Source organism: Octopus sinensis, linkage group LG2 (genome assembly GCF_006345805.1).
Source record: "Octopus sinensis linkage group LG2, ASM634580v1, whole genome shotgun sequence".
NCBI lineage: Eukaryota > Metazoa > Mollusca > Cephalopoda > Octopoda > Octopodidae > Octopus > Octopus sinensis.
Window position 1 is genome coordinate 76,030,158 of NC_042998.1, and position 27,296 is coordinate 76,057,453.

The window sequence follows — 27,296 nt, forward strand, 5'->3', positions numbered from 1 at the left end:
AGGCGCCCATACCAGTGGCATGTAAGAGGCACCTGTACCAGTGACACGTAAAAGACATCCAGTACACTCTGTAAAGAGGTTAGCATTAGGAAGGGCATCCAGCCGTAGAAACAATTCAAAACAGATGACAGGTGTCTGGTGCAGCTGTCTGATTTATTAGCTCCTGTCAAACCTATGCCAACATGGAAAACGGACGTTAAATGATGATGATGATGCTGATGATGGTTTAAGTTTAATAATGAAACTCCATTTCTTTATGTTGACATAAAAATACAAATTCTGGATTATTTAGCTAAAATGTATTGTTTATTTACTTCGGAAAGTATGCTCAGTAAAATGTGTAGAATAATCAATATCTAATAGCAAATATATGATGAAAAAAAAAATTCATGTATCTTTCTTGTTCCCAACCTGAAACTAAATGCAACGCGGACAAAATTTAAGCTAGAGGTGATAATGCGTTAACACCGTTCCTAACCAGACAAAATTTGTTCTGCGTATTTCGCGAAGTTTCGTTTGATTCGTGCTGAACCGATAGTTTACAGTAAGTGAACAAAATCTCTTCTTATTGATTATCTGAAATAGCAAGTATAATATATATATATATATATATATATACACACACATGTTGTTAGTGATTTAACTGCCAAAATATTGTATCTGATGCAATCTTAACTAATAGTGTTTTCATTAAGACATTTTTTTCTTTCCGAATTCGGTTTAATAATTCTTTCGTCTTTTATAGTCAGCTACATCATCGTTTTTGGTTCAACTTGTTTAAATTCAGAAATTACTATGAAACCAATATATATGGTGAACCAATATAAATTGGTTCAGATTTACTAAAATATATGGAAGCCTAGTTTGTTCATTTTGAAAGTTCTTTTAAAATGAAATTATATGAATTTAATTAAAATATTTCCCAATAGAAAAATTTATTTTATTAACCTGAACTTAGTTTTTGTTTTGTATCTCAACGTTGACGCTTTTTAAAATCTTTTTTAACTATTGCGATGTTAAAACTTGTTTATGTAACCTTTTAGGAAGGTTAACCTACGTTCACGTCTTTCACTATTTCTCTCTCGATTCGCTTCTCTCTTTTCCCCCACCCCAGCTCGCATTCACCCCTTAATTTGTATCAGACCATTTCGAAGTCTCTTTGGGATATTGTTTAGGGAAATTTACTTTGTCTTACAAAATTACCATAAATATATATTTGACTTTGGTTCTAGAATATAAGGTTCTGTTGGTATAGTAGTAAGCATATGATGTAACTTACACATCTATGAGGCGTATGTGCAGTGCCGTCATGACACACTGGCCAATTGCCCACGGGCTTCGTGGGTCTAGGGGCGCAGTTGTGATCTATTTATGCTTTGGTTTGCTCTTAATGAATATATGCAAGCGGGCCCAGTGCATTGATTTGCCCAAGGGCCTATGAGCTGCTCAGGTGGCCCTGCTTATGTAATGTCTCTTATTCATATATTGCCAATGTTGGCTTTCCTCAGGATTAGCAAATACTTCAAAGGTTCATCAACTAATAACCCTTTACTAGTCTCAAGTGATCCCTATAATGGAATACTATTCACATCTGGGACGATGCGTCTACTACCACTACTACTACACACACAGTCTAGACATTTTCGAAACAAATAGAAAACGAAAATATCGACTGATTTTTTTTTTTAGGCCCCGCATGGTCGCAGTCTAAGCACAAAGAATAAAATGATTGACACAAAGTTGCCCGACAGTATGCTCCGATCACTAGTCAATAGACGTGGTCTTCTCACTACTTTTCCTATTGCTGTCACAGTTGTCTTCACTTCTTTCGAGTTTGACTTCAGATTCTCCATTCCCTCCCTTCGTCAGCTCATTGTCCCGACTCTCATCCCCAGACCTTGCTTTATCGCTTTAACTACTTCACTTAGTCTCACCTACTTCGAATGTCAATCCTCTGGGATTTTACTCCTCTTGTTTGCTTACAACCGTTAATTTGTCATTATACCAGAGGATGAATAACCATGTCTCAAACCCTCCTCCAAACCACTTGTTACGCTCTTTGGACTGCAGTCATACTGGGACACCATCATGAAGGGCTCATCTGAATAAATCGACCCCAGTACTTAGTTTTGGAAGCCTGGTACATATTCTATAAGTTGCTTTTGATAAATTGCTAGGTTACGGGGATGTAAACAGACCTGCTGTCAAGTAGTGATGGGAGACAAAGACGAGCATACACACACATAAACATAGGCTTCTTTCAGTTTCCGTCTACCAAGTCCACTCACAAGGCTTTGGTCAGACCAAGGCTGTAGTAGAAGACACTTGGCAAAAGTGTCACACAGTGGGACTGAATTCAAAATCATGTGGTTGGGAAGCAAATTTCCTTCACATAGCTACAGCTAAGTCAATTAATAAAAATAGGAAGTTAGTGAAACGTAGGAAAGGAAAGATGATTTACATTTTGTTAAAAAGGTAAACTTTCTTTTCTGAAGGACAGCCTGCTCTATAGTAAAATGTATGTACAGGAAACAGATTTTACATCTCAGTAAAAATTACAGAGTGCTGTACATGCAATATGAATCTGAATAGTTGAGTTATATTGTGTTAGCAGTATAATGTAAATGATTATGGTGGCAAGCTGGCAGAATTGTTAGCATGCTAGGGAAAATGCTGAGCAGTATTTCATCTGTCTTTACATTCTGAGTTCAAATTCTGCTGCGGTCAGCTTTGCCTTTTTTCCTTTTGGGGTTGATTAAATAAGTACCAGCTGAGCACTGGGGGTCAATGTAATCGACTTACTCCTCCTTCTGAAATTGCTGGCCTTGTGCCAAAATTTGAAACCAATATAATGTAAATGATTGATGCTAGTTGAGTAAATTGCCAGAAGTGGTAGGTGGTAAGGAAGATTTAAAATTCATTTCCAGCTTGGTTCAGTTGTTTCAAAGACATAAAGCAGTGGTTCTTAAACTGACACAAATCACAGTCATCCACCCCCACATACACACATACACAAATTAATGAGAACACAATAGAGCTTACGTCTGTGTAATTCCTTTTGGTATGGTGTTGGACAAGTTTAAAACTTCAAAACCACCTTTTTTTTTTATTATTAAATATGACAATTTTTCTGCTGTCTCTTCATTCTTCTCAGCCCCCGCTTTAATGAGGAACTGAATTAAGACATTGGGATGGCATAAAATTAAGACCAGTAAATATGGTGTTATTTGGGTACATCAAATCCATTCTAGAACAGAAGCATGTCAAAAGGATTAATTGTAACTAAAATTAAAATCTTAACAGTGAAACCTTATTCATAAGAATGATTTTTTTCCCCTTTTTTTATCTTTAGATAGTTTGATGATACATATTTATATTTGCAAGAATTGTCATGAAAGTCTTTGTATGAATATAAACAAGATGTTCAGGTTAAACTTGACAGTTTGCATAAAAAGAAAAGAAAACAATATCCCATCCAAAAATAAGAGTATTTTAAAAAATCAAAACATATCAACTAGATTATGGTTGGGTGATAACCATTTATTCAAATCCGCCATCTTCAGCTGGCCCCCGTGCCGGTAGCACGTAAAAAGCACCATCCATTCGTGGCCGTTGCCAGCGCCGCCCCGACTGGCCTCCGTGCCGGTGACACGTAAAAGCACCATCCGTTCGTGGCCGTTTGCCAGCTCCGTCTGGCACCTGTGCGGGTGCCACGTAAAAAGCACCCACTACACTCGCGGAGTGGTTGGCGTTAGGAAGGGCATCCAGCCGTAGAAACACTGCCAGATCAGACTGGGCCTGATGCAGCCTTCTGGCTTCACAGACCCCAGTTGAACCGTCCAACCCATGCTAGCATGGAAAACGGATGCTAAATGATGATGTGTGTGTATGGTGCATGGTTCAGTGGTTAGAGCGTTGGGCTCACAATCATGAGGCAGTGAGTTCGATTCCTGGACCGGGCTCTGTGTTGTGTTCTTGAGCAAAAGACTTTATTTTACATTGCTCCAGTTCACTCAGCTGTAGAAATGAGTTGTGACATCACTGGTGCCAAGCTGTATCAATCTTTACCTTTCCCTTCAATAACATCGGTGACATGGAGAGGGGAGGTTGGTATGCATGGGTGACTGCTGGTCTTCCATAAACACCCTTGCCCAGACTTGTGCTTTGGAGGAAAACTATCTAGCTGCAATCCTATGGTCATTCATGACTGAAGGAGGTATTTACCCTTTATATATATATATAAGGATCAGTCCTCAGCCTCCTCTTTATTATAGTCCTCCAGGCAATAACAGAGGAATTCAAAACAGGCTGCCCCTGGGAGCTCCTCTATGCTGATGACCTTGCTCTAATAGCCAAGTCACTGCCAGAACTAGAGACGAAGTTTAGGGTGTGGAAGCAAGGTCTAGAGTCAAAGGGCCTTAGAGTTAACTTAGCAAAAACCAAAGTGTTAGTAAGTAGGGAGGCTGTCAAATCACAAACCTCTTTCAAGTAGATGGCCCTGCTCAATCTGTAGTAAAGGCATGGGTAGAAACTCCATATGATGTACCCGGTGTAAGCTATGGACAGATAAAAGGTGCAGCATTTTCAAAGGAAGGTTAACCAGATGCACATGGACAGTAAACACTGAAGTAATTAATAGCTTCTGCTACCTAGGTGACCAAGCCTGTAGTGGAGTGGTTGGTCTAAGAGTGTAGTGGCTAGAAGCCTGGGTTAAGTTCAGGGAGCTCCTACCTCTGCTGGCAACTGAGGGTAAAACATGGGCTATGACTCCTGAGGACATACGTAGGCTTGAAAGAAATAAAGCTAGTATGATCCGCTGGATATGTAATGTTAGTGTGCATGCACGACAGAGTGTAAGCACCCTGAGAGAAAAGTTGGGCATAAGAAGCATCAAAGGTGGTGTGGAAGAGACACAACTGCCCTGGTATGGTCATGTGCTACGTATGGATAAGGACAGCAGTGTGAGGAAGTGCCACTCCCTGTGGAAGAGGTAGACCCAGGAAGACATAGGATGAGGTGGTGAAGCATGACTTTCAAACATTAAGCCTTACAGAGGCAATGACAGGAGACCAAGACCTTTGGAGATATGCTGTGATTGAGAAGACCCAGCAACTAAAGTCAGATTGCAGCCATGCATGTCCAGCTCAGCTAAGAAGACCTGTTGAGTCAAGTAAAACCAATATTGTAGCTGCGGCCAGTGCCCCTTGACTAGCTCCCATGCTAGTGGCACATAAAAAGCACCATCTGAACATGGCTGATGCCAGTACCCCCAGACTGTCTCCCATGCCAGTGGCACATAAAAACCACTAACCAAATGTGATCAATGCCAGGACTGCCTGACTGGCCCCCATGCCGGTGGCACACAAAAGGCACTATCTGAATGTGGCCAATGCCAATACCCCCTGACTGGCTCTCATGCTGGTGGCACATAAAAAAAACACCATCTGAATGTGGATGATGCCAGTACCTGCTGACTGACCCCTGTGGCATGTGAAAAGCACCATCTGAATGTGATCAATACCAGGCACGTAAAAAGCACTATCTGAATGTGATCGATAACACGCCTGCCTGACTAGTTTCTATGCCGGTGGCATGTAAAAAGCACCCACTACACTCTTGGAGTGGTTGGCACTAGAAAGGGCATCCAGCTGTAGAAACATTACCAGAAAAGATTGGAGCCTGGTGCAACCACTGGCTCTACAGACCTCAGTCAAATCATCCAACCCACGCTAGCATGGAAAACAGATGTTAAATGATGATATGATATATAATTTTGTGTGATACTAATGTACAAATTTAGTGGAGAAAAAATTTTATGCTTACATAGATATATACAAATCATAACCATTCAGCCACCAGGTTACATAGAAACAACTCCTGTTCACTCTACCACTTGACAATAGAACTGCCACTAGACGCATTTACTCAACCATGTCAGCCTTAATTTTCTGCACAAAAAATATTGTCACATGATATTAATGCAAGACCATAGCCCAAACCTACAAAAATTTCTAAGCCTAATCACCTGACTATACTCCACCACACTTGACAGATTAAGTTCAGAGAGTGTTGATTGTCTGGGACTGTCATTTGACATGTTCACTCAACTGTGACAGCTTTAGTAGTGGTGGGAGGGGAGCTTACAAATAACATCAGTTATTGAATAACATCAGTGACATGGAGAAGGAAGGCTGGGGTGCATAGATAACTGCTGGTCTTCCACAAACAACCTTTTCTGAACTTGTTCTTTGGAGGGGAGCTTTCTAGGTGCAATCCTATGGTCATTCATGACTGGATGGGGTCTTTACCTTTTACCTATGAATATGCCACTCTTCGTATTGAAATACCCGATATGAAAAGACCTACTGTCCAGAAAAATAGTAACCTTGAATGTGATAGAACTTGTTACAAATGTGGCAACTATGAATTTACACATACTGGTAACGTTTCCACTCTTTCAATTCAAAATGTATCTCCAGAAGATTTGACCTGTCGTTTTTGTGATGACAGTCCCTGCCAAAACAAAAACCCAGTGAGGTGATAAAAAGTGACACATCAGGAGCCAGCAGTGTCATAGTTGAATGCAGCCTTGGCATTTGGATTACAATCATTGTCATCCTGTACATAATGTAAGAAATACCAGAAACAATTGGATATATGAGAATGATTAATGACATTGGCATCCAAAAATACCAATGAATTCAGTTCAGCTGGAACAAACACTCAAACCATTATCATCATCATCATCATCGTTCAACATTCACATTCCATGCTGGCATGGGTTGGACAGTTTGACTGAAAACTAGTAAACCGGGGAGCTGCACCAGGTTCCAGTCCAATTTAGCAAGGATTCTATGGCTGGATGCCCTCCCTAATGCCAACAACTCCAAGAGCGTAGTGGATGCGTATTACATGCTACCAGCACGGGTGCCATTGATGTGACACCAGCATTGACCACGACTACGATCTTACTTGGCTTCACAGGTCTACAGAAGCACGGTATTTCACCAAAAGTTTCAATTACCTGTCACTGCCTCTGTGAGGCCCAACATTTGAACCGTGCTTTTTATGTGCCAGTCAGATGGCATTGGTATTGGCCATAACTACAATTTCACTTGGCTTGACAGGTCTTCTCTAGCGCAGCATATTGCCCAATGTTTGAACACCACATGTTTGTATTTATATATACATACACATATATACACACACACACACATACATACATATATTTTTACATGTGAGTGACATGTAAAAAGCATCCATGCCAGTGACACATAAAAGATACCTGGTACACTCTGTAGAGTGGTTAGGAAAGGTATCCAGCTATAGAAACCAAGCCAAAACTGACTGGAGTTTGGTACAGCTCTTTGACTTACCAATCCCAGTCAAACTGTCTAACCCATGCCAGCATGGGAAACATGCTAAATGATGATGATGGTGTGTAAGAGAGAGAGAGAGAAAGAAAAGGAGAGTGTTTCATTCATTTATTGTCTGTTTTTCCATGATGGTTTGGGTTGGATGAAGATTCACTTGAGGCAGTATTTCATAGCCAGATGCTCTTCTTACCAGTTGCCATTACCTATTTTTCGAGTAAATGTTTTTTCTTTTTTTTTCTTTATCCCACTAATCATCAAAACACTCAGTGGCTGCTTCTGATGGTTACAAACCAAGCCATAGAATTTCATCATTCAAACACACACTGAGTTTCCATACAGTTTCCATATACCAATTCTACTCAAAAAGTATTGGTTGGTCTGGTGATATAGTAGAAGACATTCTCCCAAGGTGCTGTGCAATGGGACTGAACCTGAAACCATGTGCCTGTAAAGTAAACTTCTTAACTATTCAGCCATGTCTGTGTCTATATCTTTGAAGGTGAACAATTCAGCATATCACATATTGCAACAACTGTTGGGTACATAATAATGAATTTGTTAGTTTTATACACACACGCACACATGCATATTGTGACCATTAGACACAGGTGTTTCTTTGTCCATTTTCTCTCACCTTGTCTATTCTTTCAGACAAAGAGTTTATACCTGAAATGTAAAAGACTTTTTCTTCTATTTTTTTCCCTCTTTTCTGAGTTTAAACTTACTACACTGTTTGTTTTATTACCTTGTCTTTGTGTTATATTTTTGTGCTATATCTATCTTGTATAAGCTGTATACAGGTATGAATGTGTATGCATGTATGAAAGTACATGTATGTTTATATATGTATCATTGGAATTATATTTTTTTGTAGGATTGTGTTCAAAGTTTCATTTCCACATGCTGGCAACTACAATGAGTCGTCTGCCAATGGCAGCTGTAACTAGCTGCCTGTCGAGGTCATGTATCCTGACAAAAGCTGGCAAACCATCATTCTACACTCCTGTACAGATGTTCACTAATCAAGCACGTTCCTCAACCCGAAGAACTGCACGAGCTGCCAAAGCCAGATCTTTGAAAGAAATTATTATGGCGCCTGCTACTGATACATGTAATACTTTCTATTACCTTTCTATTTAAATTATATTTCAATTTATTGTCGCTTTTTTAATGTTTTAAAAAGATATGTATTTTCTGAATCACTAGACATAAAATATACAAACTTTCATCATCATCCATTTACCATGCTGGTATGGGTTGGATGGTTTGATCAGAGCTGGCAAGTTGGGAAGCTGCACTTAATTCCAGTCTGATTTGGCTTAGTTTCTATGGCTGGATGCCTTTCCTAACACCAGCCACTTTACAGTATGTGCTGGGTGCTTTTAATGTGCCATCAGCATGAGTGCTTATTATGTAGCACTAACATGAGTGCTTTTTATGTGGTACTGGCACAGTAGGGATGAAAATATAATTCATTGACAAATTGTGGTGAAATGCAACTTGTTAGGACATCATCATTATTTCCTCTCCAGATATCTTGTATATTGAACTGAAATGTTTAATCTGAATAAATTGTTTAAGAAAGCCAGGTCTCAGAATTGTTGATGAACATAAGTGAGACAATGCATTCAAATGCACCTTTTTATTAAAATGAAAAGCAATGTCTGAAACATGGATTAAGAAACAGCTTATTTAACTTGAATTACCTGGCCAATTTAAAGACTGCTTGGAAGTTAGGAGTGAGATGTATTTCAATTTAGAGGAATTAAACTTTTATATGCTATTACAACCCAAATGTAAAAGATTGCAATAAATGATAAAGGAAATATTTTTTCTTATGCCTGATATATATAGATGTTTTACCAAATATAATTCCTGGCAGGTGCCATGATACAAGTTAACTCATATCGTTGGGCAAATAAAGGGTGTCTTTAGTGTTTCCACAACACACTCACAATGTTAGCTCCAGACGCCAGTTCATTTTTAAGTGCATTACAATAAAATAGACCTCTACGAGTATACTCGTGCCTGGCAAAATTGTATAGATTGCCAACTACAAGATAACTCGTTGTTGGCAGTCAACGTGTTTAAAGAGGAAAATATGACTCCACCACTGAAATTTTCTTGTCACTTGGCAAAGAATCTGAAAAGTGTCAGACTCAATTGTTAATGTGCCAGTGAATGCTATGAAATCATTATTATTTCCAGATGAGATCCATTATGGTATACTTTAATTGAAAACCAGCAACCACCATTTGCAATAAACGTGAACATACTTGCACTGAAGGTTAATATTTGCGCTACATAAATTGATTCAATACTTGGCAATTGTTTCTGGTCCCAAAGTCTTTCTGACAGTTTAGACATTAGAAAGAAATATGAAAAATATTGCCTTTAGCAGCAAATTTTGAAATAAATGATACAATGATGATGAATTTTGCTAATAAAAGAAGCAGAATTTTCTTGTAATTTCCATCTATGATTTGCATGTATTTCATATTAATTTGTCATCTTTTGCACATATTTACATATTAACCATAATATAAACTTAAATTTTTATTTACGAGTTCACTTGAAATATATTTTCTTTTCTTTCAATATCTTCTCTTTATTTTACACAGCTTTCAGTCTAGGCCGTGGCTTGGTTGCAGGTGCATCTGTGATTGGTTTAGGATCTTTGTGTTACTATGGCCTTGGATTATCCAATGAAGTAGGAGCCATTGAACGTGCTGCGTAAGTTTTTAATTTTCATTTGAAACGTTAGTTATTCTTTAGTCTGTGATGAAGAAGATCTGAGATGAAAGACACTGTATCCATTTTCCCTTTTGAGAGATTGTTTGAAAAACAGTTTGTGTCCCAAGACTATAGATCATGTAGTTTAGTTTATTTAATTTTACCATTGATTTAGGTAAAATTTATTGGAATATGAAAGTATTATCAATGTATTCAGGAGAGAAGTAAAATGTATTTAACTGAACAATGGAATGAGAGTAGAAAAGATTATGACAATGTACAATTTATTTTTGTATGAAGGTTGATTGCCAATGATATAAGAGGATATGAGCTATAGATTCTTTAGTTAATGCCCATTTTAATTATAGTACCCAGTACACTCTGTAAAGTGGTTGGCATTAGGAAAGGCATCCAGCCATTGAAACCATGCTAAAACAAGATAAATGGAGCCAGGGCAGCTCTCCATCTGGCCAACTCCTTTCAAACCATCCAACCCATGCCAGCATAGAGAACAGACATTAAATAATTATGATGATTCTAAAAATGTAGTTTTAAAAAAGTACATCTTTCCAATATATAGTTTACATCCATTTTTCTATGCTGGTATAGGTTGGATGGGTCTTAGTGTTTTGTCATCATCCTCATCTTCATCATCTCATTGCAGTCAATATCACCTGGCACATATTGCAATAGAGTAAACCAGCCAACATTTTCTTTATGTGTGATTTGTGATGATGGTGTAGATTCAATGCATTTTTATTGTACCACTAGTGGACGAGAGTGTGTCTGCAGCAAGACTAAAAAGTCTTTTCTACCTTGTACCAGATTGCTTGTGATGTAACTTGGTGAGTCTACATCAGTTCCATTTTCTTGGAATGGTTTTTATGACTGGCTGACTTTCCTGTTATCAACAATTTTACAACATGAACTTAAGTGTTATCATGTCAGCAGCACTTGAGAGACTGTTGTAGCAATATGTAAGAGTCCCCTTCTATCTTGTATCAGTTCCTTTTTTGAGTTACTGTTCTCCTAGATGAATTGCCTGCATTGCAGTTGCTCAGTATTCATACATCACATACATACACACATACACATGCTCACATAAACATACTTGAGGTTCATTTCAATTTTAATTTTAAGGATATGGCCAGAAATTGTACGCCAGAGAATTCGTGACACCTACCTTTATTTTGGCGGTAGTATTGGTATTACTGCTCTCTCAGCTATGGCTGTCTATCGTAACCCTACAATGCTTAACTTAATGATGAAGAATTCATGGCTGGTAAGCATTTTTCTTGAAAATATACTTTTACTGATTAATTCATTTTGGGTTAATTATCATTTTTTTTGTAATTAATTATATGTATATATTTTTTCTTCTGTGACAAATATTTTCTGGGAGGGCTTATTACTACTATTGAGATAACTTCTAAAATTAATAAATTCATCACTCTTGTAAAATACTTCATTTTTGACTAGGTTAATCTTTATCATCAGATGCTCTATTACTTTTTTCTATCTGCATCTGAGCAAAGATTTAACTTGTAAACTTTTTATTTCACACTGATTTCCAGTACTCTTATTTCTGCTCTGGTTTCATGGAACAATGTAATGTTACTTCATTTAAACTAATTTTCAATAGTATCACCCATATTGAGCTGAATTATGCATTAGGCTTAACTGCCTGGAACAGTCTTTATCTGGAAGACTGTCTGAACTTAGTTTTGTTGAAGAATCAAACTCAAATAAGTATCAAGCCCATTGATAGCTGCTCCTTCAGTGACTGCTGTAATAATATGCCTAGAAGCCAAACTCAAAATCTGTTTGACCAAGATCAGTTCAGTTATTGATGAGGAAATTAAGTTCCTATGTTGCTCAAAAAGGATTCAGAAAGACTAAATTTTTAAAGTGCTGATGAATATTGTGGAATCATTATTGTTGCTTCCAGTTCAAATGCATATCATACTTAGTGCTTAGAATCCTGGAAGTTGGACATTTTATGTAAATAAAAAAGATTTGATTCTCAACAACTGGCTTTCATCACTACAAATATTCACATGAGAACAGTGTCCAGAATTGACATTTACATTCTATGAAAGTTTTCATTTAAATCCTGTCAAAAAATAGAAAATTTGAAACATTAAAAATCAAACATACTCGGAACTTATGGTAGTAGGACATCTTTCAAAGATTAGAATTACAGAACACAATATCTCTAATTAGTAGAGGAAACAAAGTTAGGAATGGTAGGCTATGTATGATATAAAAATGGGATGTTGCTATATGATAAAGTTTCAAAAGATTTGTAGTGGACATTACAGAAAGTAATAAATAGTACATATATTGACTTTGAACAAAAACAAATCTGGGTCTAAGTTCAGTCCAATATGGTTACTGTTACTAAATGAGTTTAAATGTTGCTTGAATTGATATCAGCATCCTTCATGAATGGAATTAAGTAGACAAGTGTGTTGGAGCACAGTATGAAATAAAGATTCTTAACCCAAATATGTAAATACATGGTCTGGTCAATAATTATCCGGACTGTTACCATAATAGCAAAGCTAAAGCACACACAGTAAAGCTGCTTGGCACAGATTGACCTTGAACTCTGCTGTGCATGCACACTAAGTTTTAATGTTCTAGCTCACTTCTGCTATTTACAGCAGTGCTTGGAAGTAATGTGTATAGCGTATGTTGTTCGCATTGACCATGACAGAAAAAGTTGAGCAGAGAATCTGCATCAAATTTTGTCAAAAGCTTGGTGATACCTGCTCAGGCCTATGCAAAGTTTTCAAAAAGTTTCCGTTTTTCTCAACGCAATCAAAATCTTGTGCAACTGAAACCCAAGTATCTTTTTGGTCAGCTGAAAGCAGTTTCGGCACAAACTTGGCAGACACATATCTTGTACACAAATCTTCAGTGATAATGGACTGACCTGAACCGTAACTAATCTGCGCATCCTCTGATAACTCATGGATGGTGATTCGATGATTTTTCCCTCGCAGCTGCACTCACATCTGTGATGATCTCCTTAGTTCTGCTGGTTGGAGGTCTCCCAGAACATTCGCCGTTATCAACATTTTTTGGGGCCATCTTGGAAATGTCTGAACCACTCGTACACTTGTGTGTGGCTCATACACTCCTCTCCATACATTTTCTGCAACTTTGCGTAGCCTTTGAACAGGTATTGCCATGACAACTTTCTGTCATGGTCAATGCAACAATCACACATTACACATGTTACTACTGTAAACAGCAGAAATGAGCTAGAATGTTAAAACTTAGTGCACATGCACAGCAAAAGTCAAGGTCAGTCTGTGCCAAGCGGTTTCAATCTGCATGCCTTAGCTTCATTATTATGGCAACAGTCTGGATACTTATTGATAAGACCTCATCATCATCATCATCATTTAGCGTCCGTTTTCCATGCTAGCATGGTACTTACATAACTATGCAAAACTTGAAAATGTATTGTTTAAACACAAAAGATGAGTTTAACTGTAAACAACCTCTCAGCAATATTACAGTTAGTTTTAAATGTAATACAGACTAATAATTTTTTGAAGTAACTCCAAATATTTTCTGCTTTTTGAAATTAATAACAAAAAAAAAAATGAATCCTCCAACAATATTACTTCAACACTTGAACATTTGGAAACTAATGTGTATTGATTTTTCAGGCTATCGGTGCTACATTTGCTGCAATGATTGGAAGCAGTATATTGGTTCGATCTATTCCATATCAACCTGGAGTCGGTGCAAAACAGTTTGCCTGGATGCTTCACAGTGGTGTTGTTGGTGCTGTCATTGCACCATTATGTCTCATGGGTGGTCCTGTTTTAGTACGTGCAGCTTGGTATACAGCTGGAGTTGTTGGCGGTAAGTTATCTTTGTTATGTCAGCTGATTTTTCTAACAGTTGCCATTGGTAATCTTTAATACATCTTCAATACTTTAGTTTTGCACTGAAACAAGTTTTCATTTAATTTGATTCTGTGACATTTTATGTATGAAGCTCAGTACCCTGATACAGGTAAAACTGTCTTCCTTGTTCATTTTCTGCCACTGGTATCTTCCATTGGCATTCTTTCATCCAGTACTCCTTGTCCTTTAATATCATATATCCCTATCAACACAAGTGTCTCTTGCATACATAAGTTCATGCATTTAATGTCCAGCTGCTCTTTCAGACTTCATCAGGGATCACCAGATCAGAGTGAGGAACCTTGTCAAAGGCTTTCTCCAGGTCAATGAATGCTAAGTACACTGGCTTACTTTTAGCTAAATACTTCTGCAATTGTTAAACAGGAAAGAGGGCAGCAATTTGATGCCTCTGTAGTTCTATTTAAAGCATCTACTTCACCCTTGGTGCAGTTGATAATAATGCTGCAAAGCCAGTCAATGGGTATAACATCTTCCTGTACAGCCTAACTAGATCATAACCTTCTCTACAAGATATTTTAAGCATCTCAGTGGTGTATCCTGATGGACCAGGGACTTTCCTTGTGTTCATATCCTTGATTGCTTTATTTATTTATTTATCAATTTGTTGACTAGGATGCCCAGTTTCTCTTTCTCCCAAACATTCTCCATGTTTAGTAGCCTTTCATAGGAGCACTTCCATTCCTCTTTTCAGCATCACTAAGTGCAAGTGTACCATTATCCATCCACTTATCACCTCTGTGATAGTCTGTCTTGCAATCCAGAACTCTTCATGGTGTAGAACATTGACAAACGTCTTCCTTCTGCTTCTCCCCTTGCTAAATATACCTAATTCAGTTTAGATGTTATGAGATAGTGAACCCATATAGATTATATCATTATTACTATCATGCTCCATGCTGATATTTAATTTTATTTTCTCATGTATTTGGTAGTTTTATAAATACAGATATTTCTATAAATTGTCAACAAGAGTTGTTTTCTGTTAAAATTTCCAAATTCCATTACTAAACACTTAATACTTCCTTCTCAAATATGCAAACTTCTGAAATTTTCTCTCTACACACAACCAGCTTAAGGAGAACATAAACAGCTTTGGCCTTAGTGTGAGAGATGGGATTTCAAAAGAATATGAACCCTGCTTCTCATTGGGATAAATGATAGAGAAAAAATTATCTTTAGTGCAAATCTCTCTAGGAGTAACTACAATCTCTTTCAGATTGATAAGATATATTCCAGTAATGTAAATGTTTGATTCAATTGACTATGGCCTTTTAAATAATAAATATTTCTTTCATAGAATTAAGCTATATTAGAAATATGCTATATTCTTACACTGATCATTAAATTTATTTAAACTCTTATTTATAAACAGAACACATGACTAACAATAATTACTGCCCTTAATACATATTTGTCTTCTCTTCACTACCCTGCATACACTGTGTTATTTTTGTATTTTATTGTACACATATATTTCATCATGCTAAGTATATAGAATAATACTTTTTTGGTATTTGTTGGAACAATTTTTTTTCTTTTCATTTTACTGTTCAGAGTATTTTTATGACAAATCACTCAACTTTAAAAGTAGACATGGCACTTGTTGCGAATTAAAAAGACTGTGATTTGCCTGTATCAGAAATTTCAGAGAATCTGGAAATAATAGGGGTGTTATAATCATTACAATCAAATATATTTTGATTGAAAAATATTTCTGATTGTTCTAGGGTATTTATTATCAAGTAGTAATAAATATCTTAGAAGAATCAGAAATATTGTAATAGCAATTCATTTCTTCATATGTTATTGAATAATTTCATATGCAATAGGTCATAATGCTGAAAAATTGTATTTGTATTCTCATATATCACTATTTTCTCATTCATATTTAGTGATATTTTTTCCCATCTTTAATTTGTATCAAATTCAACATTTACACTTAGTTTATTAAATTTTAAGTTTTACTGGAGCTTGCTTCTTAAACCCTGTTCTGTCTATTATATTTCTTCTGACCATAGCAGCAAGTTTAAGACTGACTCTCTGTGGGAACTCCTGCATGCCAATAATCTAGTTCTCATAGCTGAATCATTGTGCTGTTGTTCTTATGAGTGTCCTTCATGTTGGTATTGTGAAAAACATGTGGGGTATTATTTTTATTGTAAGAATTTATGATGGTAACATCTTATAACTTGTTATGATACTAAAGTTGTCAAATTTGTTATCTATGATAGAAATTAACTTTGGATAAACAAGAAATTGATGTTAACACTTGCAATGAAACACTGGCTGAGAAATCGACACATTAAATCATGATTTCAGAATCTAAATGGAATCCTTCAAGTTCCATCCATATTTCTTTAATGACTAAGGTTAATTGTACATGTTTTACTTGGTTGAGGAAGTCTGCTTAATCTTCGTTTATGTTTGATATTTGTTATATCTAGAGAAAAATAGATTAAATTTGATAGTCAAAGGCTAGCTGAAAACTGTTTTATGAATAAAATAAATTTGATCAAAAATGCTAATTGCTCTTTGCAATCAATTGAACATTAATTTTTCTGATTTGAAATTAGTCATTTGGAATTATATCCTATTCACTACATACCATTTCATTTTGAAGCAGATAACATTATCTACACTTGAAATGTCCTTTAAACTGTAATTGTCATACCATTTTTAATTCATTCATGGCATCCTACTTTAGCTCTCAGCTATTCTGTATATTAAATCATTTCATTTAGCATAAAGAGAATAATTTGTTAGCATTATCAATATCCCCCCCCCCCCATCCAAATGAAAATTATTGTGTCCATATACAACAACTATTGAACCTCCTAACATACATCAAGCTGTCAGTTGCCTGCTTTTCTCTTCATATATATCATCGTCATCATCGTTTAATGTCCATTTTCCATGCTTGCAAGAGTTGGACGGTTTGACTGGGGTCTGGAAAGCCAGGAGGCTGCATCAGGCCCCACTCTGATCTGGCAGTGCTTCTACAGCTGGATGCCCTTCCTAACACCAACCACTCCAAGAGTGTAGTGGGTGCTTTTTATGTGCCACCAGCACAAGGGGCCAGAGGCGCTAGCATTGACTATGATCAGATGGTGCTTTTTACGTGCCACCAGTACTGAAGCCAGTCAAGGTGGCACTGGCATCGGCCACATTTGGATGGTGCTTTTTACGTGCTACTGGCATGGAGCTCACAACTACAATTTCCATTTGATTTGATTTTAATATTGCTGATGTTGATGTATTTGACTCGGCATCGGCCACATTCAGATGGTGCTTTTTATGTGCTGCCGACACGGGGCTCACAACTACAGTTTCCATTTGATTTGATTTTGATGATGTACTTGACTCAATAGGTCTTCTCAAGCACAGCATGTCGCCCTACAATCCAAGGTGCTTTTGAGTGGACTGGTTATGTGACACTGGTGTAGGTTACAGCTGTGGGCTCACTTTATTTTCCAGGTCTTCTCAGTCACAGCATACCTCCAGAGGTTTCAGTCTTTTGTCATTGCCTCTGTGAGGCCCAACATTCGAAGGTCATGCTTCACCACCTCATCCCATGTCTTCCTGGGTGTCCCTCTACTCTGGATTCCTTCCACTGTTTGGGAGTAATACTTCATCACACAGCTCTCCTCATCCATCCATAGTACATGACCATATCCGATACTTGCACGCCACATGCAATACTTCTTATGTCTAACATTTTTCTCAGGGTGCTTACACTCTGTCATGTGTGCACACTGACATTACATATCCAGTGGATCATGCTACCTTCATTTCTTTCGAGCCTACGCATGTCTTCTGCAGTCACGGCCCATGTTTCGCTGCCCTGAAGCTTGGCAGTTTGCACACATGCATCATACAATCTACCTTTCACTCTGAGTGAGAGGCCCTTTGTCACCAGTAGGAGTAGAAGCTTTCTGAACTTTGCCCAGGCTATTCTTATTCTAGTGGTAACACTCTGAGCATCCACCCCCACTACAGATTTGGTCACCTAGGTAGCGGAAGCTATCAACTACTTTTAGTTTCTCCCCCCTGGCATGTGATGGAATCTGTTTTCTGAGCATCTGTGGTGTTTATTGTCCTTGCGCGTCTGCTGCACACAAAAGCTATCTTCTCAATTAATCTTCCTTTGATGTTGCTGCACTTCTTATGTGTCCATAGCTTACACTGGGTACACCTTTTCTACAGCTCGAGCAGGGGTGTGTGATGTGTTTGCCTTCCTACTTAGTAGAACTTTGGTCTTTGCAATATTTACTCTAAGGCCCTTCGATTCTAAACCTTGCTTCCAAACCTGAAATTTCTTCTCTAGTTCTGGTAGTGATCCTGCTATGAGGGCCAGATCATCATAGAGGAGTTCCCAGGAGCAACTTATCTTGAATTCCTCTGTTATTGCCTGGAGGACTATGATGAATAAGAGGGGGCTGATGGCTGATCCTTGGTGGACGCCTACTTCTACCCGGAATCCTTCACTATACTCGTTTACAATCCTAACCCTAGTGACAGCATCTCTGTATAGGACCTGTACAACCTTTATTAACCATTCGTCTATCCCCAGTTTCTGCATCACCCATCAGATAAGGAATCGGGGGTTCCTGTCACTGGTTGCAAATTTTATTTCCTTACAAAACTCTGTTTTCTTTACAGTTTTCTTGAAATACAAAAAAATATTTTTTTATATTATCTCTGTCAGAAGTAAATATTTACATTTTATCCTCTAAGGTTTATCTACACTGGCCATGTGTGCACCAAGTGAGAAGTTTTTGAATATGGGTGGACCTTTGGCTGCTGGTCTTGGTGTTGTGTTTGTGTCTTCTATTGGTAAGATTTTTCTTTTTCCTTTATGTTTTGGTAAAAGTTATTTTCAATTGAATTTTACCTTCTCAATGTTTATATTCTGTCTTTTTTTACTTATTCAACTCAGTTTTCAAGAGCTAGCTAGATTTATTAAATATAAGAATAGTATTAATAAATAGTTAAGTTGAACATGCAGAAGATATGTTCACAGCAAATTGATTTAGCCAGAAATAATACTTAGTAAGCTGTTTTGGTATAATGAATTCTTTCAGCTGTGTGCTTAATCTGAAGCTATTGTCGGAAACTGACTTGTTTCTGTACTATTTAAACCATATTTATTCTAACTTTTAAGGCATGATTCTATATGAAATGCCATATCCAATAACCTAAAAAGTACATTAAACTTATAAATTATACACAGTTTTGAGTATAATTTGACCATTTAAAATGATGAACTAATAAATACTGATTGGATCCTTATTTTTTTTTCAAAATAAAGCAATATCTTCCAGACATCCTATTTATAATGTAACCAAGATTTTATCACAAAGGTTAGGTTTTCTTTTCAAAACTACAAAATATTTTAGCTGCTAACCTTACACCAAATCAAATCTGCTTTCCCTTGAATATTGTGTATATTTGTGAATGCATCATTATCTGGCTCAGCATATACCAGTCGTTCTTAACTAGGGTGGTAGCACCTCCTTGGAAGCATTATGAGTTGAGAAGGGAGCACTATTAGTGGTAGTATTGGGTTTAAGAGTGGATGTGATTTTTTTTTTCCAGAAATGATATATTTAAACCAGGTAAAGTATTTATATTCTAACCATTTTCAAATAAATCTTAGTTAGGATGAGGATATGAATAGGGCACTGTTAGTGATTTCTTCACCATACACCACTTATAATAATAATAATGAAACTATTGTATACAGTGCTCAGGTGCACCACAACTTGTTAAAAGTGCATATGAAGTATATGCAGTAATGTACAAATGTCTGGAAAGCGAACAGTGTATGAGTCAGATTTATGCTTGTGTGTGTATGGAGGGAGGAAATCAGGTGTAGTGTTGGCGAATCTCAGGAAGCATGGAAGTTTTGAAGGATGCAGTGCTCCGACAACTAACAACTGATGCTGGCAGTCTGTTCCATGCTTCAGCAACTCTTAGCGTGAAAAAATGTTTCCGAAAGTCATGGGAGCTGTGCTGTTTTCTGACTTTGTAAACATGTCCACGGGTGTTAGACAGGTGGAGTTTGAAAAGGTGCTCAGAGTTATTGTTTGTAAGATGGTTAATAATTTTATGGGTGTCTGCTAAGTCAGCTGCCAGACATCGGAGTTTCAATGTGTCCCTGCCCAGGGAAGTAAGGTGTTCAGAATATGGCAAATGCCTGATGGAGGGTATTCTCTTGGTTGCACGTCGCTGAACGGCTTCCAGACGATTAATATCCTGGGCAAGATAGGGGTTCCAGACCGGTGATGCAAATTCCAGGTGAGGTCGTACCATAGCTATATAAAGCCGCAGATAGATAGCCGAAGAGTGGCTCACAAAGGACTTGGTGAGTGATGCCAAGACACCCTCAGCCTTCTTAGCAATTTTAGCGATGTGTTTTGTCCAATGCAAATTGCTGTCGACAATAACGCACAGGTCACGTTCACAAGAAGACTGTTTGAGACTAGTGTTGTGGAGGGAGTAAGTAGACGCTGGGTTTTTCCTCCCAAAATGCATGGTGGTACATTTGTCCACAGCCAGCTTGAGTTGCCAGTCCATGATCCACTGCTGCATTGTGTCCAGGTCTGATTGCAATAGAGATCTATAGTGTACAGGATCTGTACACTATATTTCTTTATTTCAAGGTACAGCTTGATGTCATCTGCATATTTCAACACTGTAGCATTCTTTAAGTTGGCATCTATGTCATTAACATATGCAACAAATAAAAGGGGGCCAAGAAGAGAGCACTTGCTTTTACAAATATCTAATAGGTTTATATGATGGATAAAATAGTATAAAATAGGAGGTCTGTATTTTCTACAGTGACATTTATTAGCGACCAAGTGAAGGCGCATGGCTTGGTGGTTAGGGTATTTGGCTCACAGTCATAAGGTCATGAGTTCAATTCTCGATGGCATGTTGTGTCCTTCAGTGAGACACTTTATTTCACATTGCTCCAGTTCACTCAGCTGGGTGAAAATGAATTGTACCTGTATTTCAAAGGTGCCAGCTGTGTCACAGTGAATCTCCTTGTGAACTACATTGAGAGTATATGTGTCTGTGTTGTACTCAGCCACTTACATGTTAATTTCATGTACAGGCTGTAACATCGATTGGATCAACTGGAACCCTCTTCATTGTAATCAACAGAGTGCTAGAATTCAGAACTACCTAATATATATATGATTATATAAAATTGTTGGGGGAAGTGGTTATAAGTCTTATTCAAATTAGGAATATAGAACTTTGAAATATTAATTTGTTTTTTTCTTTATTTTCAGGTGGCATGTTCCTACCTCCTACCACAGCTCTTGGTGCTGGTCTTTACTCTATAAGCATCTATGGTGGTTTGGTTCTCTTTTCAATGTTCTTATTGTATGATACTCAAAAAATTATTAAAAAAGCAGAAACACACCCGGTGTATGCTATGCGACCATTTGACCCCATTGACAGGTTGGTATTTTTAAAGATCTGTATTAATTTTAGATTTTTGCTTTAATAGACTATTTCAGAGAGGTATTTTCATCATCATTTAATGTCCATTTTCCATGCTTGCATGGGTTGGATGATTGGACGGGATCTGGCAAGCCAGAGATCTGCGATAGGCTCAATTGTCTTTTTCGGCATGGTTTCTAAGGCTAGGTGCCCTTCTTAATGCCAACCGCTTTACAGAGTGTTCTGGGTGCTTTTTATATGACATTCTCAGTTCCACTCCCTCTCTCAGCTGAGAGAGGGAGTGGAGAAAGGAGAGGAAGGTGAGAAAGTTTGAAAGAAAGAAAGACAGAAAGACAGTCAGGGTGAGAGAGAGGGCCTGCCCATTGGGGAACAGTGGGGGTAGTATAAATAATATAGAGGGGTATGTTCCATGAATGTGTGAAGGGAGATGTTTAGAGATAGCAAGTAATGATGAGAGGAACTGGAGTGGTTGTAGAGACATCAAGTGATGGTGAGAGGAATTGGAGTAGGATATCATAGGTATGTGAGTGCATGGAGGGTGTGCAGATAGGCACATAAGGAACAATAGGTGGTGGGGGTGAGTTTAGGAGAGGACAGAATTATGTGGCCATAAAAGACATACCTGTATGTATGAATGGCCATGATTTTACTTAGCTTGATGTCTTCTCAAACACAGCAAATCACCTGCAGTCTCAGTCCCTTGTCATCTCAGTGGGGTTCAACATCTGAAGTCTTACCACTTCATCCCACATTTTCCTGGATCTACCCCTTCCACAGGTTCCCTCCACAAGATATCAGTATCAATATTTTTATCATTAAAATGTAAAATGCTTAATTACAGAAAAAAAGTGTCTTTTATTCATTTCTCAAGAAATAGACATTTCTTATCCAAACAGTTTTTCTGTGTGGGAACTTTTCTGAATTTTACCTCCAATTTGTTTATAGATTATTTTTCACATTTTCAAATTGTGCTTTTATTCATTTATTTCTGATCACACATAGTTTAAATGTCTCCAGCTGCTATAAGTCTAACGCATTTATTCTTCATTATAGAATAGCTTGATATTGTTGACACATGTATAAATAATCTAGTCAAGCTTGCTCAGGTTTGAGTCATTCACATCTTTTCTTCATTAATAATGTCTATGGACACTGGGCCTATAAACATTATCAGTAATGCAGTTCTACATTTGGGGCTTTTATCTTACTCTTCTCTCCTGAATCATGATGCTTGAGTTACAAAGGACTTCAGTGGAACTTCACCTATAAGCAATTGCTAAGTCTTCAATGGCTGCCCCTCTTGCTTATTTGACACTCTCTTATTTTTCTGTCATCTTTTTTCTCTTATTCATTGCACCATAACTGCTGTGAGATGAAAAGAAACATTAAATCTGTCCATTTTCAATTCTTTCCTTCTGCCAGTATCTCACTACTCCTCTCTCCTTCCAAATCACAAAGGATTGCAATGGATCTTTTCGTAATCATACACTCTCATTCCTACCCTTATGTTCTGCTTGTCAGCACTCTCTCCTCAAATCCCTTCTTTACTGATATTTATCACCAATTATCTTTTGCCCTTCTATGATGCTAACCCCCCATCTCTCTTCCCTTAATCATTTTTTATTGGCATCCATCGTATGCTCTCTCTCTCTTCCTCCAGCAGACATGTAGTAGCTGCTTTGATAACTCTCTTCTATTATGATACCTGTGTAACACAGGTTGCATTGGATCTAATGTAATTTGATACAGCCCTCTCTCTTACCATGAAACATGTGCTACTTGTCATTACCCTCCATCTCTCAGGTCACTCCTTTATTGAAATGTCTTTCTTTTCTCTTCTGTTCTTTAGCCATCACTCTCTCTCCCCCAGGTCACTCTCGTTGCCCTCTTTATCAAGCTAAGTCCTGCTTCACCTATTTCTCCTTTCTGTTTATAGCTAACAAGTGACCTGTTTTCACTTTTCTCTCTTTCTCTCTACCAGACCTTAGTTCATCTTCTGCAGTTACCCTCTGCTCTATGTACTGTATTGATTACTGTGTGTAAAATGTCTCCAGTACACTCTGGACAAAGACAATATAGGATTGAGTGAAGTCCCTTCATCCTGTCTTGTCAAGGTCATGACAATCTCACTAGTGTTGGTCCACAGTAAAATGCTCCTGATACAATCCATAAAGTGCTTGGTGATAAAAAGAGCATCTAACCAGAGAAACGTATGTCAAAATAAAATGTGCAAGGGAAACATGGTACTTGTTCACTAGTATGTTGTATTTATAGCTAACAAGTGACCATTTTCCTTATTATAAAGCTTCCTTTAGGTTGTTGTTTGGTAAAGGCCTCTCTTTATCCATTATGTCTGAAAAAAGAAAAATGTAATTATTCTGAATATTTTTAATGACCTGTTGCTAATTTTTTTCTTTTCTTTTTCAGTTCTATTGGTATTTATATGGACACAATAAACATTTTTATTCGGATTGTCACAATTTTATCTGGCGGTAGTAACCGAAGACGCTAAGAAAATATCCAGCCATGATGTGTATTGTCCTATTACAACTTGTGTCATTACAGAACTCCAACTTCAGTAACACCATTACTTAACAAATTTGTGATGGTGTAAATATATACAAAAAAAAAAAAGACATAATGAATACTTAAAAAGTGGGCTTCTAATATTGTTGACAAAATTAGATATTTTCATTTTTCTTCTTCCTACTTAATTCTTTTCATTTTAATTACATGTAATCCTTTATGAAAATTATTTTAACATCCCTTCTACAAATCTTTCTATAGTGAATGGACATTCTAGTGAGGGAATTATTATAAAAACTCTAGGAATGAAATATGAAATTATTGTACAGAACGTGATAAATATTTTATTCTGATTGCTTTGTTATTTGGATATTTTTCTCTATAACCTTTTTTAAAAATTATTTAAATCTTTGGCTTTGTTTTGTATTTGAGATCACATATTACAAGTCAAGAATTGATGGAATAAATCTGTAATAAATTGTAATGATTGATGGGGTCTTTAATGAATAACAGCAACTAAGATAAAGGATATACCAGTTAGTGTTAGATAAAAATATAAAAGATGTGAATAGCTGAAATATTTCTTGAATGACATAAAATTTTAAGCTTAACTGAACTTCCACTAGTTCTTGGGGAAACATTAAGCAGTTATCTTTTCTTCTGAAGGTTTTCTAAGCGGCACAATCATCCTCATAATTTTAGATGTCTTTTCTTGATAAAGGGTTAGTAAAATTGCATGAGATATTGATGGTATGAGGCAGTATTGATAAATGTTAATATAAAACTCATGGAAAATAAATAAAATATTTTAAAAATTTTGAATCAGATAATTATTTCTTATACAAGAATACATTGACGTCCTTAACTGATTGAAAATTTAAGAATTTATTCACTGAATTAATGTTTTAATATTAATGGTGGGGAATATTTAATTGGTTTCCTAGGTAAAATATTTCAATGTTATAGAAAGGAAAACTATAATTAATGATATTCTTGTCTTTCTCAAGAGCATTAAGCCAAATAACTGAAGTGAAATTTTCACAACCGGCTATTCATAAGCAAGTCACATCTCTGCAAGAGCTTACCCATACAATTCTAATCAGTGAGAATATTAAATACAATTTTCCTTCCCCAACCAGCAACAAATATTCCTAAAACTATTTAAGGTTGGAATTTTCTCACCCAGGGCTTCTTGCAAGGAACTACACTGTATTAACTTCCTCAGTTTCAGTCATACACTCTATATTCCAAGCATATTTAGGTTTATAAAGGATTGAAAGGGCTTGAATAGAATGCCAAAACTGTATCACAAAGGCTGATGATGCATGCAAATAACAGTCTAATGTTTGTTAGTTATATGAGGGTCTGGAATTGTTCATGTGTAGTAGGAATGTTGAGTTTTGCTTTCTTGTGATGTGCACTAGTGCTCACAACAGAATCTTTTAGAAGACTGTTCAGAAAAGATGGACAAGTCTAGTAAGAGATGGTGAAGTTGTTGGTGCCAATCTTGTAAAAGGAATAGCTCTGGCTGCAGGAGGCAACAAAAACACCATTACCCATGCTAGCATGGAAAGCGGACGTTAAACAATGATGATGATGTAATGAAGAAATAATTGAGTAAGCTTTTAAGATAATTCCAAGGTGACTGAGCTATTTTAGGGCCTTGTCAGGAATTTTCTAATTTACTTTCCTCTTTTTGATCTGTTCTACCATATTGAACAGTGTAAACTAATGGTATATGAAACTGCTCTTCTGTAGAGAAATGGTTAACTGTCAAAAACACCTTTAGTTATGGATTGACTGCTGTAAACCTTATCACATTTGCTGTAGCTGGTTGCAGACTCAGTTACTTTCACACTTAAAACATTTCACTATTATCTATAAGTATATAAATTATAAATCTAAACACAGAAATGTGTTAATATTTTTATAAATGCGAACACATTTACCACTTAATCCTAGTATACCTATCACTGACTTATTCTTGAATGAAACAAAATACCTTTTGTTGGACTCATTGTTTTAATAAAACATGTAAGACAGCCAGTATTAATACTTTGTGAATTTGATTCTGAGTAATTTTACTATGTTCTTTTGAACAGATAACTCCAAGATTTATTAGAAAATAAAATAACTTCTGCCTATGCTCTGGTATAATAGTTGATTACATGCACTTCTGTTATTAGAGGCATTCAACATGTGATCAGCCCTATTTTTTTGGAGAGGAGTAAAGAAATGGAAGTTGTTCCTCATTTTTACCATTAACAAAGACATAAATGAGAACAATTGCATAAAGAAAGAAGTCCCATGTACTCAAGGTGAATGGTACCTGTGAAAGAAGATAAATGTAGTGTTGAAGTTGAGAAGATGCCAAAGGACTTCATTGAGTGTTAATACACTGGGTGTGAAGAGAAGACCTGCTCAGACATAGCAAAATGAATGTTAAAATAGTGTATGTGTGTGCCTATATATATATATATATGTGTGTGTGTGTGTGTACACATATGCATGTTTCTCTGTGTATGTATCATCATCCTTTAATGTCCACACTCCATGCTAGCATGGGTTGGACAATTTGACTGAGGACTGGCGAACCAGATGGCTACACCAGGCTCCAATCTTGATCTAGCAGAGATTTACTACATCTGGATGCCCTTCCTAAAGCCAACCACTCCGATAGTTTAGGGCCAGTCAGGCGGTACTGGCAACGGCCACGCTCAAATGGTGTTTTTTATGTGCCACCTGCTCAGGAGCCAGTCTAGCAGCACTGGCAATACCCTCACTCAAATGTTTTTTCATATGCCAGTAAGGCGACACTGGTAACGATCACACTTGAATGCTGCTTTTTACATGCCACTGGCATGAAAGCCAGTTAGCCGCTCTGGCAACGATCATGCTCAGATGGTGCTCTTAGCACTCCACTAGCATGGATGCCAGTCATCAAATTTGATTTTGATTTCACTTGCCTCAACAGGTCTTCGCAAGCAGAGTTTAGTGTCTAATGAAGGAAAGGTATGCATAAGTGGGCTGATTACACCCCAGGCATAGGCCACGAGGTTATGGTCTCATTTGGCTTGGTGGGTCTTCTAAAGCACAGCATATTTCCAAAGGTCTCGGTCACTAGTCATTGCCTCGGTGAGGCCTAATGTTCGAAGGGTGTGCTTCACCACCTCATCCCAGGTCTTCCTGGGTCTACCTCTTCCACAGATTCCCTCAACCACTAGGATGTGGCACTTTT

The 27,296-nt window shown here is 37.2% G+C and overlaps 1 protein-coding gene across 1 annotated transcript; it reads left to right on the plus strand.

The window, feature by feature from the left end:
- The first annotated feature begins 391 nt into the window (after nt 1-391).
- Nucleotides 392-24,411, plus strand: LOC115229479 (growth hormone-inducible transmembrane protein). Its single transcript, XM_029799821.2, has 8 exons — nt 392-544; nt 8,251-8,487; nt 9,998-10,109; nt 11,250-11,391; nt 13,793-13,991; nt 18,791-18,889; nt 21,358-21,529; nt 23,960-24,411. Exons 2-8 carry the CDS (start codon nt 8,277-8,279, stop codon nt 24,042-24,044), a joined length of 1,020 nt encoding a protein of 339 aa, XP_029655681.1. The 5' UTR covers nt 392-544; nt 8,251-8,276; the 3' UTR covers nt 24,045-24,411.
- The last annotated feature ends 2,885 nt before the right edge of the window (nt 24,412-27,296 follow it).

Coding starts and splice junctions, on each gene's coding strand:
- LOC115229479 (XM_029799821.2), top strand. CDS start 8,277: ATGCTGGCAACTACAATGAGTCGTCTGCCAATGGCAGCTGTAACTAGC. Junction 13,992..18,790: donor TACAGCTGGAGTTGTTGGCG/GTAAGTTATCTT, acceptor TTATCCTCTAAG/GTTTATCTACACTGGCCATG. Junction 18,890..21,357: donor TGTGTTTGTGTCTTCTATTG/GTAAGATTTTTC, acceptor CTTTATTTTCAG/GTGGCATGTTCCTACCTCCT.